Here is an 18,273-nt window from a genome sequence, read left to right on the forward strand (position 1 = left end):
AATAACTTTCATTCATACAATCAGGTGGATATCTTTATTGCTATACTTGAAAATAATCAGATTTACTTTTGTTAAATGTCTTTTGATTTTAATTTGGGTTGTGGGAGGCAGAGACGCTGGCTGAAATGAATTATGGTTGCAGTGCCAGCCTGTTCATTAACATGTCCCTCACCTCTGCTCTGGAAGATGCTTATTTTGATGTAGCTGGGAGAAATAGATTTACAATGATAAGCAACAAATTCCTCTGGATACTGGAGGCACCAGAAATTGAAGATCAGTTCAACCGTTCAGCTGGAGAAAAATCGTGGAAGCATTAAAAATTGTGTTTTCCAAATTCCTCTGGAATTAGTTTTATTTTGGAAGTAGCAATGTAAGTCTTTACATTAGTAATCTCTAGATACATGGGCTTCATTTTAAATATGCACAGAAATAATGAAATTGAAAAGGCATTTAGCCGATTTACAGATTTTTCATGATGTTTAAGTTTCATTGAATAAAGTTTACTTACAAAAGCAGGTTATTCAGGATAAGTGTGAATATGTTCAAGTAATAAGAACAATGTTTTTTCAGTACGTTTCACAGCATGGAACAGGTGAATAGTCCCATGGGTTAGAGCCAAGGATTATGCAATGTGGGTTGGCAGGTTTAGTGTCATCTTGCTAATTAGTCTGGTCCTGCTATTTCAGAAGCCAAAAGATGTATTGCTGTCCTGTTTTATGTCATTGGTTTAACTGGGAGATCCTCAACCTGTTTAGTTCCCCCATCAGTCTGAAGGAAGGTTTCGGCCCGAAACGTTGCCTATTTCCTTCACTCCATAAATTTTGCTGCATCCGCTGAATTTCTCCAGCATTTTTGTGTACCTAGTTCCAGAGGCCTTTCTGTCAAGGTTCTGCAGCGCTTGACAATGGCAGAGGGAGCCAAGCTGTGTTTCAGCAGAGCTCCAGTCAAGTTCACTGGCATGGCAGCTGAGCCTCCATGCACCACGTTCATGGCTGTATTGCCAACAGATTGAATTGGCCTCAGACTTATCCACCCATCATGGCAAAAGGTTTGGTTACACGGTAAGCTGAAAGACAAAAATAAAGCAGATCAAGTAGCCATAGGGTCCTGTACTTCTGGTGGACTTGTTCTTGCTTCTTTGCAGATGTGCTACAGTCCGGCACCTGCATTTGCTTCAGCGGGTAGCAGCATCTACTTCAGGCTGCCAGCCATCTGCATTCCCTGTGGAGTTCAGCAAGGCAGTATGGTCCTCAAAGTTCTGAGTGGGAGATTTGCCCTTAGGCTAGCCCTCTGGCATGGCCTCATTGATTTAATTGGAAGAAATGGCTGCTGGGAGACCTCAAAATAAACATTTCAGTTGATTTAATACAACTAGTGTGTGTATATATGCAAAGTCTTTAGTACTATTTTATTTATTAAATAAATAACAAATTATATATATATTTTTAGAAACCTTAATGCCACTTTGATATGGGAGGTAGACAAAAGTGCTGGAGAAACTCAGTGGGTGAGGCAGCATCTATGGAGCGAAGGAAATAGGCAACGTTTCGGGCCAAAACCCTTCTTCAGACTGAAGATATAGTTGAATGTGACTTTCCATTATCCATATTGTGTGGAATGTCTGCATACTGGGAAGATATTAAAATATTTTAAAAAAGGTATATGTATTTTTAAAATTCCATTGCAGTGGAAGGTTTGACTAGCAGTCAGATCAGAGACGAGCTATTCGGTGAGTGGAACTTGACACTTGTCTGGGAGGGAATGAATTCTCTGCTGGGCTCTGCAGATGACACAGAGCCAGCCACCCAGCTGGAGCCAGTGCCCTGGGCTACAGTGAAAAAATAACCCAGCATGTGTTCCAAGGGCAGACAGCGCTAGTTTGGGGTCAGTTAAAGATCATTTCCAATATTGCACATCTGCAGGGATGCGGGTTAATATTATTAGAAAGGTCAAGGAGGAAACAAAACAAGATTTGTATTTCCCATGATCCTGGTCCATTTGCTATACATTGAGTTGTCGAATTGAAAAACACTAAAACAATTTTAAAATGTACAAAACAAAAAACTGCAGATGCTGCTTTATACCAAAGATAGATACAAAGTGCTGGAGTAACTCAGCGGATCAGGCAGCATCTCTGGAGAAAAATGATGGGTGACCCTTCAGGTCGGAATCTTTCTTCATTCTGAAATATCCTCTCTGTCCTCTGGTTCTTGATTCCCCTACGCTGGGTAAAAGACTGTGTATCAAATCCACTCATAATCTTATACACCTCTTGTCCAAAGAGTCTCTGAAACCATTTTCAAGCAAATACAGTTCAAGCCTTGCTGAGTCTGAAGAAACGGTCTCGACCCAAAACGTCACCCATCCTATTTCTCCAGGGATGCTGCCTGACTCGCTGAGTTACTCCAGCACTTTGTGTTTATCAATTTCTTAAATATGTTATTGACACTTGAAAATCTGTTGGAAAGTCATTGATTTAAATCTGACTAGAGAAACTGAAGGTACAACTGATTGTGGCTGTATTAGCAGAAATTATGTATTTTGGCATTATATGTTAAACTGACAACTGATCTCTTTGGTCAAGTACATTAAAAAAAACTGCAGGCCATTCACTGTTATATTAATAAAGTACAGCTGCTTTGCCAAAGATCCTGCCAACATTCATCGCTCAACCAAAAATCAGTAAATTAGTTGAACTAGTCATTTATCTCAATAATCTTTGTGAAAACTTATCGCCTGTAAATTAATGATGCTATTTAACCGGACAACAACTGTAACATCTATACGCAAGAATTGCTTGACATGTCAAAGTTCTTTTCAGCGTGACAGGTGGAGGAGTCACAAAATGTCTGATTTGTATTTTGAAAGCAATTTGAGGAGATGAGAAAAAATGAATTTATTTTTCATAATGTTGTGGTGCATCTGTCTTGCTGGTGTTGCTAGACAATCAGCTCAAATGTCATGTTAGATCTACTGAAGCACCAATCATAATTTATATTAGGTGCATACTCTTATTAACTTGTCTTGGAAATTGCCACAAACTCAGAACATAATGTGGCAAAAGACCTGTTTGCCATCCCTTTCTCAGAGACTCAGTTACATAAATATTACTCTCCAAAATCCTCTCCTTCACGGCCTTGCTTATTTTGATTCTGCCAAACTGACTCTGTAAATCAAACCACAAAGTCACTCAAGCAACATATCGGTACATGGATAGGTGAGGTTTCAGGTCGTGATTTAGCAAATCGTTAACTGTGTTTGCTTGAAAATGCTATGTTACTCTTTGGACGACTTTATAAGATGAAATTATTTTACTGACTGATGTATCAAATAATATCTAATTAATTGATACTGTGAGTATCTTCCGGCAGACCACTTTGTATCCAATAGAACTTTTTAAAGATAAAAGGATGCAGAGATCTAGAGTAACTCAGCGGGTCAGGCAGCATCTCAGGAGAACATGGATAGATGATGTTTTGGGTCGAGACCCTTCTTCTAACTGATTGTATGGGGGAGGGAAGAAAGCTGTGAGAGATGAGAGGCGGGACAAAGCATGGCAGATAATAGGTGTAAATAGGCGAGGCAGTTTTGTAATGGGCAGTTGGCTGAAACACAGGCCAGAGATAAAAGCAGGAGGTGTGGGCTATGCGGTTTAAAGAGTTGCATATTATCCAGACCTTTATTTCGACCTGAAACGTCACCTATCCATGTTCTGCATAGATGCTGCCTGACCCGCTGAGTTACTCCAGCACATTGTAAACCAGCAACCGCAGTACCTTGTTTCTACATTCAAGCATTTTAAGATGTTAAGCTTGTGGCCCAATGTCTCAACTGGAGTTGATGCAGTGTGTGCCATCTACAAATGCATTGGGGAACAACTCCCCAAGTTCCCTTAACACCACCGAAAATCCACAACCGTGGCAATCGGAAAGTAAATCAATAGCCGGTGCATAGAATCACTACCACATAAAAGTTCCTGTCCTATTGCACACCATCCTGGCTTAAAAATACATAATGAGTTCTTCATTATCAATGGGTCAAAAGCCAGGAACTCCCTGCTTATCAGAACTTTGGCAAAACCTTCACCACGAGAACTCTAATAGTTCAGAACATTCTCGGGCATCTTCTTAAGGGTGCAAGTGAATGGGCAATAAATGCCAGCCTTGCCAGTGACTGCAATGCCATGTCAATGAACTAAAGAATGTTAGATAGCACTGGGTGTTCACCACAAATGAGGTGTTCAATGTTGCCCATCAGCCGTCACATAACTGGAAGAACATGCCAAGTAAATAGCCACCTATTTATATTTATCTGCACTGCTTTGAAATCAATTCTACAATACTCTTTTATTGATTTCAATTATATTGGAAAATTGAGATTGTTCTTGTCAAGACTTTGCAATTTTGAGTCATTTATTAGTGATAAAGAAAATGGAGATGCTTATCTGGAAAACTCTCTGATGATGCTGTTGTCCCCATTGAAAGATGCAGTCATTATTTTATTCAAGCCGTGTAGCAGTGAAGTTAGCACATTGATTTATGTCAGTTCAGAGCTACAGTCAACTAATGCAAAACCAAACCATTGTTTCAGCAAAGGTAGACAAAAATACTGGAGGAACAGCGGGTGAGGCAGCATCTATGGAGAGAATGAATAGACGACGTTTCGGGATCGAGACCCTTTTACAGACTGATTGTTTCAGCAATGTATCTCTGCATGATAGATGTACAGTGTCGCAGTGGTACTGTTGCTGCCTTTCACTGCCAGGGACAAGGGTTTGATCCTGACTATGGGTGCTGATTGTACGGTATTTGCCCGTTCTCCCCATGATGTACATGGGTTTTCTCTGTGATCTCCAGTTTCCTCCCACACTCCAAAGAAGTATAGGTTTGTAGGTTAATTGGCTTGGTAAAATTATAAATTGTCCCTAGTGTGTGTGGGATAGTGTTAGTGTGCGGGGGGTCGCTGGTCGTTGCGGACTCAGTGGGCTGAAGGGCTTGCGTCCACGCTATATCTCTGAATTAAACTAAAGTTGCCTTTCCCATGGACAATATTACAGTTTTGATTTTCACTGAGTTACCCAAGCACTCCATGTTTACACCATGTTGTTTGGGTTGGTATGTGACTATCTATGCACAACATTATGAAGCTCTTTGACTTTTAATAATAGCAGATTGCTGTTCTCGGTTCATAAATAATTCACCAGAAGACGTCAGGATTTTTGTCTTTGGTTTGATTGTTGGAGTAACAGCCTGATAAGTGACTGAGTGTTTTTTTTTCTTTTCAGCAACTATTGTTTTAAATGAACTCAACTGGACAGCTGCACTCGAGCCTGTGTTCAAACATAACAAGATGGAAGATCCTACGTTAATGTGGCAGGTTTTTGGAAGTGCAACCGGCCTGGCTAGGTATTATCCAGGTAAATAAAGTTTATAAAATGAATATTTCACTACTGTATGAAACACTGGTGATTGAAATTTACTGGTGATGTTGAAATGGGGCTGCACAGTGGAGCAGCTGGTAGAGTCACTGCCATACAGTGCCAGAGACCCGGGTTCGATCCTGACCTCAGATATTATCTGTGTAGGGTTTGCACTTTCTCCCTGTGACCACATGGATTTCCTCCAGGTGCTCTGGTTCACTCTCACACCCCAAAGAAATGCAATTTTGCAAGTTAATTGGCCTATGTAAATTACCTCCCTGTGGACAGGAAAGTGAGATAACATCGAACCAGTGTGAACGGGTGATCAATGGTCAGCATGGACTTGGTGGGCCAAAGGGCCTGCTTCTATGCTGTATCTCTGAACTAAATGCCACTAGTCTCTCCGCCTTCTTGTGTATGGCTGGATAGCATTAAATACAATGTTAATGATTCATAAGTCACCGTATGGCCTTTCATTGGCAATTCATTTCAAAGCCGGTGCTATCAAATTTGAGCTAAACCTAAGATGTGGTTCTCTTGTCCATTGTTTGATGTTTTAACAGGTAGAGAGGTTGGTTTGATTTGCTGCATTATTCACTTTGCATGCTGGAACATTCATGCACTTATTGAGTTCCTTGTTTCAGCCAGAACTTTCTGACCCACGTTTTGTGCAGAAATTTCAAATTTGTTTGCCGAACATTGTGCTGATTCTGTAATGATCAGAAAGACAACAAAACAGGATTTGGTCATAAGGTCATAAGTGATAGGAGCAGAATAATGCCATTCGCTCCATCAAGTCTACTCCGCCATTCAATCAAGGCTGATTTATCTGTCCCTCCAAACCCCATTCTCCTGCCTTCTCCCCAAAACCTCTGACACCTGTACTAATCAAGAATCTATCTATTTGGTTGATCTGCTGCCTTAATGCTGTTGATCTGATGTATTTGCCCTGTGCAGACGTTGCGCTGACAGACAAGAAGCCGAAGCAAAGAAGTCGAAGCCAAAGAACCGAATAGAAACGAGGCCGAAACGCCAATGAACTGAAAGAGTCCAAAGACGAAATGCCTACTAATCGAAAGGATAGGATGCCTAAATGCAAACTAACTGAAAGGGCAGGACGCCTAAAAGCCAACGAACCAAAAGGCTGCGTCGCCTAAAAGCAAACTTACCGAATGGCCGCTCTGTCGAAACACCACCTGCCCGAATGGCGGCGTCGCCTACAAGCCAAAGGACTGACAGCCCCTCAACAGAAAAGTCCAATAACGGACATGACGTTGCCAGGGGGCGGGACTTGTCAGCGATTGTCCAGGCTTTCATTGGCTTTTAGGCGTCCCATCCTTTCGGTTAGTAGGCGTTTCGTCTTCGGGCTCTTTCGGTTCATTGGCGTTTCGGCCTCGTTTCTATTCGGTTCTTTGGCGTCGACTTCTTTGCTTCGGCTTCTTGTCTGTCGGCGCCACGTCCGGGTACCGTACTGCAATCAACCTGATGTATTTAACTGCATGCTAGCTTAGTGAGTGGAAGCTTTCTCCTGACAGTAATGTAAATGATCCAGAGAAAACATGACATGGATAGAAAATTGGTTGGCAGACTGGAAGCAAAGAGTAGGAGTGAACGGGTCCTTTTCAGAATGGCAGGCAGTGGCGAGTGGAGTGCCGCAAGGCTCGGTGTTGGGGCCGCAACTGTTTACCATATAGTAATGATTTGGAAGACGGAATTAGGAGCAACACTAGCAAGTTTGCAGATGACACAAAGCTGGGTGGCTGTGTGAACTGTGAAGAGGATGTTAGGAGGTTGCAGGGTGACCTGGACAGGTTGAGTGAGTGGGCAGATGCGTGGCAGATGCAGTATAATATAGATAAATGTGAGGTTATCCACTTTGGCGGCAAAAACAAGGGGGCAGATTATTATCTCAATGGGATTAGGTTGGGTATGGGGGAGGTGCAGCGAGATCTGGGTATCCTTGTACACCAGTCATTGAAAGTTGGCTTACAGGTACAGCAGGCAGTGAAGAAAGCTAATGGAATGTTCTTCTGCAGTTGTATAGGGCTCTGGTGAGACCACATCTGGAGTATTGTGTACAGTTTTGGTCTCTTAATTTGAGGAAGGATATCCTTGTGATTGAGGCATTGCAGCGTAGGTTCATGAGATTGATCCCTGGGATGGTGGGACTGTCATATGACGAAAGACTAGGCTTGTATTCACTGGAGTTTAGAAGGATGAGGGGGTATCTTATAGAAACATATAAAATTATAAAAGGACTGGACAAGCTAGATGCAGGAAAAATGTTCCCAATGTTGGGCGAGTCCAGAACCAAGGGCCACAGTCTTAGAATAAAGCGGAGGCCATTTCAGACTGAGGTGAGAAAAAACTTTTTCACCCAGAGAGTTGTGAATTTGTGGAATTCCCTGCCACAGAGGGCAGTGGAGGCCAAATCACTGGATGAATTTAAGAGAGAGTTAGCGCTCTAGGGGCTAGTGGAATCAAGGGATATGGGGAGAAGGCAGGCACGGGTTGTTGATTGGGGACGATCAGCCTTGATCACAATGAATGGCGGAGCTGGATCAAAGGGCCGAATGGCCTCCTCCTGCACCTATTTTCTATGTTTCTATGTTAAAATACCATTGCCGTGATTTTTCTAAAGCCAAATGCGTTGTGCTGAATGTTTGAATTTGGATCACAGAGCATCTCCAAAACGCAGCTATTGGACCCTGTCAGGACCACAGGGGTGATCGTAACTTGGCAGGAACGGAATAGGCATGCAATTAAAATGTGTATCACATTCCACTTCTTATTTCCATAACCTCAGATTTGATGCCAAAGACATTGGCAATAGGTCAGCTACTGGCTAGACAAGGGAACCATCTATTTAATATGGGGCTTGAGCGGAGAGGATGCCATATTCTCCCCACCAGCCTGGCAACTGATGAGAAGAATGAAGGCAGGAACCTGTAGGGCAAGCAACTTTCATGCACTGCAATTATCACCTCACTCTGGGAATGGCATTGATGGAGCCTTTGGTGTTACATTCAAACTGTGCAAACGTTATCGAAACAATTTCCATTTTAAATGTAAGCTTACCAATTGACTGCAGTGACAAGCAATAGAAATTGATATGTTTATACATTCTTTATACATTCTGTATGTTTCTATTTCCCTTAAATTAGTTTCAGCAGTCAAATTAATGATCCAGCATAAAGGTGAATCATAGTAATTGGTGATTGACACAAAATCATTGAAGTTAGGTCACTAATTTACTCTTGGATTGATTTTAGTTGTTCAGGACTGTCAGATGAAATATAATACAAGCTGCATTGTATTTTACCATGAGATGAATCCTTTGGTTAACTTAGAGCATTTCATGGTTAATTAACTGGCTCCTGTTGTTTTGTTTTTCCAACTGAAGTGCAAGTTTTCATAGAAGACTATTACCCCCAAATGATAGTATCAATGTCATTCTGAGCCAGGATGGAGATGATTTGATTAAAGTGGATATGATGTAAATTCTAGGACTAATTAGTCATGTTTTAGTTTTATTGGTGGAAGAGTGAATGCAGAAATCTTCAAGAGTCAAGACAAGAGAGTTTACTGTCATGTGTCCAAGATAGGACAATTAAATTCTTGCTTGCTACAGCACAACAGAATATTTTGGGCATAAATACAGATCAGATCAGTGTGTCCATATACCAATAAATATATATATATATATATATTCACACACATAAATAAACCGATAAAGTGCAATAGGCTGTTATAGTTCAGGGTTTGTTTGAAGTTGTGTTTAGTAGTCTGATGGCTGTGGGGAAAAAGCTGTTCCTGAACCTGGATGTTGCAGATTTCAGGCACCTGTACCTTCTGCCTGATGGCAGCGGTGAGATGAGTGTGTGGCCAGGATGGTGTGGGTCCTTGATGATGCTGGCAGCCTTTTTGAGGCAGCGACTGCGATAGATCCCCTTGATGGTAGGGAGGTCAGAGACGATGATGTACTGGGCAGTGTTTACAACTTTTTGCAGCCATTTTCGCTCCTGGACGCTCAGGTTGCCGTACCAAGCAATGCTGCAACTGGTCAGCATGCTCTCTACTGTGCCCCTGTAGAAGTTCGAGAGAGTCTTCCGTGACATACCGACTCTCCGTAATCTTCTCAGGAAGTAGAGGCGCTGATGTGCTTTCTTTATAATTGCATCAGTGTTCTGGGACCAGGAGAGATCTTCGGAAATATGCACGCCCAGGAATTTGAAGTTCTTGACCCTTTCCACCATCCAAGGCTGATTGTCCCCAATCAATAACCCGTGCCTTCTCCCCATATCCCTTGATTCCACTAGCCCCTAGAGCGATAACTCTCTCTTAAATTCATCCAGTGATTTGGCCTCCACTGCCCTCTGTGGCAGGGAATTCCACAAATTCACAACTATCTGGGTGAAAAAGGTTTTTCTCACCTCAGTCTTAAATGGCCCCCCCTTTATTCTAAGGCTGTGGCCCTTGGTTCTGGACTCGCCCAACATTGATATAAACGGGACTTTGGGTCCCCATCCTACCCTTTCCGAAGTCCGCAATCAGATCCTTGGTTTTGGTGGTGTTGAGGGCCAGGTTATTGTGCTGGCATCATTTGGTCAATCAGTCGATCACACTTCTCACCTCTGACTCGTCCCCATCAGTGATACGTCCTACAAAAGTGGTGTAGTCGGTGAACTTGATGATGGAGTTTGCACTATGTCCGGCTATGCAGTCATGAGTATAGAGTGAGTACAGCAGGGGGCTGAGCACGCAGCCTTGAGGTGCTCCCATGCTGATTGTTATCAAGGATAACACATTTCTAACAATACGGACACTAATTAGCAACTCCAAGAACACACCATTCTGACAAAAGGACACTACGTGTAACTCAGAGGGTCAGGCAGCATGTCTGGGGAATGTGTATGTAGAAACTGCAGATGCTGGTTTAAACCGAAGATCGACTCAAAAAGGTGGAGTAACTCAGTGGGACAGGCAGAATCGCTGGAGAGATGGACTGGGTGATGTTTCGGGTCAAGACCCATCTGAAGAAAGAGTCTATAGATGAGCTATAAATGAGGCTGTCACCAGGGTCTCTTCTATATCCTGTAGCTCCGCTCTCACTCCCCATCCCCCTACTAACAAGAGTCCCCCTTGTCCTCACCTTCCACCCTACCAGCCATCCCTTACAACAGATAATCCTCCGACATTTTCGCCACCTCCAATGGGATCTCACTACTGGCCACATCTTCCCAACTCCTCCCCTTTTGGCTTTCCGCAGAGACCGCTCCCTCTGTAACTCCCTGGTCAATTCGTCCCTTCCCACCCAAACCACCCCCTCCCCTGGTACTTTCCCTTGCAACCGCAGGAAATGCTACACTTGTCGCTTTACCACCCCCCTCGACTCCACTCAAGGACCCAAGCAGTCTTTCCAGGTGAGGCAGAGGTTCACCTCCAACCTCATCTATTGCATCCGCTGCTCTAGGTGTCAACTGTTCTACATCGATGAGACCAAGCGCGGCGATTGCTTCGCCCAACACCACCTCACAGTTTGCATTAACCAACCCGATCTCCCGGTGACTCAGCACTTCAACTCCCCCTCCCGTTCCGTATCCGACCTTTCTGTCTTAGGCCTCCTCCATGGCCAGAGTGAGTCTCACCGCAAATTGGAGGAGCAGCACCTCATATTTCGCTTGGCTAGTTTACACCCCAGCGGTATGAACATTGACTTTTCCAATTTCAGGTAGTCCTTGCATTCTCCCTCCTTCCCAGCTCTCCCACAGCCCACTGTCTCCGCCTCTTCCTTTCTTCCCCCCCCCCCCCCATAAGAAGGGTCCGAAGAAGGGTCTTGACCCGAAACGTCACCTATTTCTTTGCTCCATAGATACTGCCTCACCCGCTGAGTTTCTCCAGCATTTTTGTCTATCTTCATCCTTTTTTAAACAGTTGACTAGCGCTTTGGTGATCCTATCACCCACTTAGTTGAAACCTTAGGATATTGGCTGAAAAAATGGTGCACAAAATGAGCAGCTACAAACAATTCCCAGAGTATGAAAGATAGGGTTTGTAGATTCGACGACTGGCCATGTAAAACATTGAAAGGAAGGAGCACTCTGTGAGCAGCCAGCCAAGTAAAGAGTTAGACCATCCTGTGAAAAAGTTGATAGGGCTCAGTAAGAATGAGGATTGATGGAAATGACTGTGTGATAACAGCACTATTAGATTTAAAAGAAAAATAACTGTGAAAAAATTAATACATACATTTTGGAAAAAAACAGCAACCCCCACAATTAAAATGTGGATTACGGAAATGACCGAGACCTTGCATTTGGAAATAATAAGATTTGTATTAACTGACAAACTTGAATTATTTTCTAAAATATGGTCTCCATTTATTGAATTTTTTAAAGTAAACTGGTTTAACACAAAATTAATGTCATAACTTGAGTTTAGGGTTGGATGAACAACTATACTCAGCATCTCCTAGATTTATCTCCACAATCTTTATATTTGTAATCTCTTTTCCTTCTTGCCTTTTTTTCATTTTTTTTCTTTCTCCATTTTATTAGTTTATATTATTTCTTTTTTTTCTCTATTTCTTTCCTTTAAAAAAAACTTAAAAGATTGAAGCCATGTAAGAACTCTGTAACCAGTTTGTTGTTTATTACCATTGGTACATACACTTTTAATTAAAAAAAATAAAAATATTAAATAAAAAGGGAAATAAATGAATGTTATTGGTGACATGAGAATAAGGATGTCCAAAAAACAGTTTACAAAGTTCAGGCCCTTTATGTGAATTCTGTGAGTAGATTTAATCAGCACGTGAGATTCACTACCTGGCCTTTTGTTCCCATCATTTTAGTTTGTGCAGCATATTCTCCTGCCCCCCATATTCCAAGACTTTAATCATTTAAAAAAAATAAGATTATTATCTGCGAACCATTGCTAGTGGTTTACTGACGAGTAATCTGGAGTTGTTTGTAAATTCTATGTCCAGTGTAATGAGACAATCAGTTGGTAGCTCCATGCCCCAGTGGATCCTGTTGGTTTCCGATTGTTTGTGCGAGGCGAACATGAGTCAAGGCCTCACATATTGGCGTTCTATCTAGATGAAAGCCATTGCTTAGCTGCCAGATTGACAAGCTGCTTTGATTGGCTTAGGATTTGCAACAAAAATCAGTGGTAGTTGTTTTTTGCTTTCTGGAAAGTTACGAACTGGAGGGCTAAAGGGGCTGTCCCACTTACGCAATTTTTTTGGTGACCTGTCATGGGGTGACTCCTGTATAGTCGTGAGTAGTCGCCCAAAGAGTAGTACCTTTTTCTGGTCGCCGCTGGATTTTCAACACGTTGAACATTTTCAGCCACCTGCTGCGACTATGACGGGTGCCGGCAAGCCGCCGAAAAAATCGCGAAAAAAGTGGGACAGGCCCTTAAGAAGTCAAACCATGTGCAAATCACTCTGAATGCTCTTCATCATCCCATTTTGAGCAACTCAGAAATGGCAGTCCATGGAACTGATGCGCTGTAATGCTGAGAATTTTCTTCTGGACTCTGTATCTTCCCCTGTGCTCTATCTATTGTACTTGAGTTTGACTTGAATGTATTTATGTATAGTAAACCTGATCTGTTTGGATGGCATGCAAAACAAAGCTTTTCCCTGTACCTTGGTACACGAGACCTCAGCATTACACCTCAGCATTCAAGAGTCAAGAGTATTTAATTGTCATATGTACCAGCAACAGAACAATGCAATTCTTACTTGCTACAGCTTCACAGGTCCATTAACACACAAAAAATCACAAAAATATATACACATATTCAGTGATTTCAGGCACAAAATAATGAACGAGAAATAGGAAATGAACCATACTAGTTTAATGGAGAAATCTATTTACACCATTTTATTAAAACAGGTGGACTTGAAAAGCGAAGATAAACACAAAATGCTGGAGTAACTCAGCGTGACAGGCAGCATCCCTGAATAGAAGAAATGGGTGAAATTTCGGGTCGAGACCCTTCAGACTCTACTACTGAATCTTTTTGGGATTCTGTATTTTGCTACAGCTACATATCAATAGTTTGAAGAGCTATTGATATTTCTGCTGGGACAAAGTGCTGTAGCATTGTTTGTGTTTGTATTGCTGCCATTGGACGGATCTCCTGCTCTTGTTACAGATGATCATATCCGTAACAAGAACAGCGCTGCTACATACTAATCTAATAATGAATTCAAATATATTCACCACCCAAAGATGAATGTTTTTTTACTATTGATGCAGCACAAAACCATGAAATGTAGATGTGGTATAAATATAATATTTCATTGTGGCCAGTGGTTAACAAAGGACGCAGCCCTGCAGCTTGTGATAATAAACTTTACATGAATATAAAGTTCATAACTGTAGCAGACAATGTTAATAAGACAGAAGAGATAGAAGAGAATATTTTGGGTGCCAGTTGCATGAATGACCATGGAAGTTTCAGTAGCTGAAACCACTGAACAATGCTGACTTGTGTAGAGGAATATGAATAATACTCCATGAAACCAAAAGCCACATTTGGGCAGAATGTTCTTCAAACAATAAATGCATTGAACACCAAATCAATAATCACCCGGGCTTGAGTACCACAGGTGGGCCTCGAAGATGTTGGAGCTGGAGTCACTGTGGGCTTCAGGCCAACTCTTCAGGTAGCTTCAGGTAGTGAAGGGGAAAGGGTCACCTGGAAAACAGTCATGCTCATGTCAACTGGTCAGGAGGTGATTTGGTGAAATGTGGATCCCAACATGACTGAAGACCTGAGACTTTAGTGTGAAGCAGAACATGCTGTGCCTTCCTGTCTCCCTGACACTCATTGTCAGTCCTACACACAGCAGTATTTTGATTGGGTCAACAACAGTTGCACAGCATGAGAGTTTCTGCCTTACAGCTCCAGAGAACCGGTTTTATCCTGACGACGGGTGCTGGCTGTACAGAGTTTGTACATTCTCCCTGTGACCACGTGGGCTTTCTCCGAGTGCTCTGGTTTACTCTTTATCAAGCCAACCAAAATAGGAATTTGTGTAGGAACAAACTGCAGATGCTGGTTTAAACCAAAGATAGACACAAAAGGCTAGAATAACTCAGCAGGTCAGGCAGCATCTGACAGGTGACATTTCAGGTCGAAACCCTTCTTTAATTGATCTGCAATTATTTGCTCCCCATTATTCTAACTGTAAGGGATTTTCATTTGTCTTCACTAATCAATTATGCTTGGTATAACAATAGAAGCTTTTAAAGTAAGGTTTGCAGTGTTCTCCTTCCCCTACCCAATCAAGCCCCTTTTCCCCTCATTTGTAACATTCTAAACTGCTCACAGTCTGCAGGCATACCTCTCTTTCTGCTCTTTATATGTTTCTCTCCCTCGGATCTGAATCTATACCTAATTGCTTTTGAAATCTATGATCGAGCCACCTTTCCTGTTCTATTATTGTTCCAGACAGGAATGAATAATTGTTGCAATTCATCAATGTGCTTTCCAAATGCTTGCCATTGCCCATCCACAGTTAACCCTTTAAATAGCGTTCCTCAATCCATCATGGTCAGCATGTGCTTCGTACCTTCATTGTGTCCTATATTTAGATTCAGGACCCTCGTTTCGCAATCGGCTCACTCACTCTCCATCTTAATGAAGAATTCTATCATGTATATGTCATTCTCTCTCAAGGGACCCCACAGAATAAGATTCTGTATTAATGCTTTCACACAGTGCCCAGTCTAGGATGGTGCAGTGATTAATTGTTTTGACATAATGATACAAAAAAATATTGAATATATACTCTAAAAAATCCTATTTGTTACAGTGATATGAAGAATATCAAACGCACATATCTTTCTTGACATACGACATCATCGGAGAGTCTTGCGCATTGTCTGTGTTGATTCCTACCCCTGTCCATTGATGTTATTTAGATCTGTTCCACAATGTTGAACAACTAGTGATCTATTTTTCAGGTTCTCTCAAATATTGTCATGACAGGCTAGAGCTTCAAAGGAAGCATTTCATTGTCTTAACTGCATGCTAATCTGAAGAATGAACATAAGGACAAGCTGTTGCCTCTCCATCACTTCTATTTTGGCTGGATTCCCAAATCGTTGAAAATTTGTTGCTCTTTTTTTTAATTATCCTTGACTGGTTTGAGCTGGTACAAGACCATGACTATGGACCTCGTTTTTGAGCAATGTGCTTTTCCTGTCGGACCATGAAATTCATGTCAATGGGACCACAGCATGATTTTTCTGTGCAGCCTGCACAAGGTAAAACAGGCTAGTGTCATTTTTAGCTTGTGATCCCAGATCTCATTGCCCAGCCCTATCTGGAGGTATCTGCCTCTTTATTCCCCCCAGTATTCAGACTCATCCTCGTCTGGTGGTCTAACCCTCAAGGTGACCAAACTGATGTGCCAGTTGGCAAAACAACCCACACAAACACAGGCACTGTAAAATGGGAAGGTTTTGGCTTGTATCTCAGAATTAGCAACAATTGGCCCATTTGTTATTTGGGGAAGTTTAAAAAATGAGGGCGGTACAGTGGTGCAGCAGTAGAGCTGCTGCCTCTACACCGACAGAAACCCAGGTTCGATCCTGATCTCGGGTGCTGTCTGTGTGGAGTTTACACGTTCTCCCTGTGATTGCGTGGGTTTCCTCTGGGTACTCTGGTTTCCCCCACATCCCAAAGACATGTGGGGTTTGTAGGTTAATTGGTTTCTGTACATTGCCCCTCATGTGTAGGGGGGTGATGAGAAAGTGGGATAACATACAACTAGTGTGAACGGGTGATCAATGGTTGGTGTGGACTCTGTAGTGGACATACTGTAACTCTAAATTAAACCTACTTACCTCTTGTACAAAAGTTAAACCAAATTCCAGTAAGCAGTAAAATATTGTAGACTATCTACAATCTGCTACAATTTTCCACCATTTCCAGAGTTTCCTGGAAAGCTTGTGATCTTTGTCCATCCCTCGCATAATAAATGAAAGCACGCAGTCGCTGCCTCAAAAAGGCTGGCAATATCATCAAGGACCCACACCATCCTGGCCACAAACTCATCTCCCCGCTACCTTCAGGTAGAAGGTACAGGAGCCTGAAGACTGCAACGACCGGGTTCAGGAATAGCTACTTCCCCACAGCCATCAGGCTATTAAACTTGGCTCAGACAAAACTCTGACCATTAATAGCCCATTATCTGTTATTTGCACTTTATCAGTTTATTTATTCATGTGTGTATATATTTATCTAATGATATATGGCCACACTGATCTGTTTTGTAGTCAATGCCTACTAGGTTCTGTTGTGCTGAAGCAAAGCAAGAATTTCATTGGCCTATCAGGGACACATGACAATAAACTCACTTGAACTTGACAACACTGACTCTCTGCTCCCAATATTGTTAGAGCAAGAAATTACCAAGTGCACAAAGGAAAGAATTCAAGGTTGTTCTCCCTATCAATGGTGTGGATGCCTGACAATATTGAGAATACTGAATCCACGATTCTCAGTATCTTCCTGTTAATACTGCCCAAAATGGTGAAGGAACAGGACTATATGGGTGGCACGGTGGCGCAGCGGTAGAGTTGCTGCCTTACAGCGCCAGAGTCCCGGGTTCGATCCTGATTACCAGTGCTGACTGTACGGAGTTTGTATGTTCTCCCTGTGACCTTTGTAGATTTTCGCCAGGATCTCCGGTTTCCTTCCACACTCCAAAAACCTATGGGTTAATTTGTTTGATACAATTATAAATAGTTCCTGGTGTGTGTTGGATAGTGATGGTGTGTGAGGATCGCCGGGAGGTGCGGACCCAGTGGGCTGAAGGGCCTATTTCTGCACTAAACTAAACTAAACTAAAATAAACTAAACTAAAGAAACCCATCAGAAACAGTGGAAGGAATGCACCACCTGCCTCTCCATCAGGCTCATCCCCTCCCACGTGTGACTGAATCGATGTTGGTCCCACCATCCTTGGAGCCCACAGAACTGGAGTGGAAACAAACCAACCGTGACTTCAAAGGACTCTCTGCAAAGGAAATAAAGAGGTTACAGGTTTTTAAGTGCTCATCCAAGTCACGTTTTTAATATGATGAGTGTTTCTATCTCCACTACTCTTCTGGGCAGACTCCCATTGCTTCTTGAGTGAAGAAAATCTGACTTAACTTCCATCTGATTCTGATTCAAATTAACTCAAATTTTTGTCCTCAGCTACTGATTCGCCTGCTATGTGGTTCTCTTTGTTTAAATAAATCCATTAAATCCTCCCTCATTTCGTAAGAAAACAAACGTAGCCCATTTGCCCTCTTGCTGTAACTAATTATCTCCAACCCGAACATTCTCTGGTTTCTTCTGCAACTCCTCAAGTGGTATTTTTGTCGTGGTTGCAGTGACCAAGTGGTGCTTTGTCCAAAATCCGATGAAAGGAGCTGAGCGAGAAATGAAGACCTATTCTGACTCAACCAAAACCACATCCATGATTACTTCAAGTGAGAGATTTGGAGTCTAGGCACTGGAGTGATCCAGACATTCCTCTCTCCTTGAAGATTGAAGATCGAAGCCTTGTATTTTCTCAACATGCTCAGGTGGCAATATGTTGTGCAGTGCCCTCAACTTCGGTCTTGCCCGCTTCTCTTTTCTTCCATCCTTGCTTGCTTGCTCCTGCGTGATAGTGTCCCTCACAAGGATGTCCACAGACATTGGCATACTGGTCTGGAGTAGCCCCGATTGTGGAAGGTGGGTCCTTGGTAACCTGGTTGTTTTCAAGGTTAAATATGAGGAGAAAGAAACTGGGCCAACAATTCTCTATTGTAGGTGTCACGTAAACTTCCAGATCCGGT

General features: G+C 42.4%; 1 protein-coding gene across 9 annotated transcripts in view; it reads left to right on the plus strand.

The window, feature by feature from the left end:
• Positions 1-18,273, plus strand: part of cacna2d1 (calcium voltage-gated channel auxiliary subunit alpha2delta 1) — a 515,041-nt gene that overhangs the window by 281,116 nt on the left and 215,652 nt on the right. For all 9 annotated transcript variants that reach the window (XM_033039801.1, XM_033039800.1, XM_033039804.1 and 6 more), the window contains one exon: positions 5,285-5,416. In XM_033039801.1, coding sequence (XP_032895692.1) covers positions 5,285-5,416 — 132 coding nt within the window. The remainder of the gene's footprint in view (positions 1-5,284; positions 5,417-18,273) is intronic.

Source organism: Amblyraja radiata, chromosome 21, assembly GCF_010909765.2.
Source record: "Amblyraja radiata isolate CabotCenter1 chromosome 21, sAmbRad1.1.pri, whole genome shotgun sequence".
NCBI lineage: Eukaryota > Metazoa > Chordata > Chondrichthyes > Rajiformes > Rajidae > Amblyraja > Amblyraja radiata.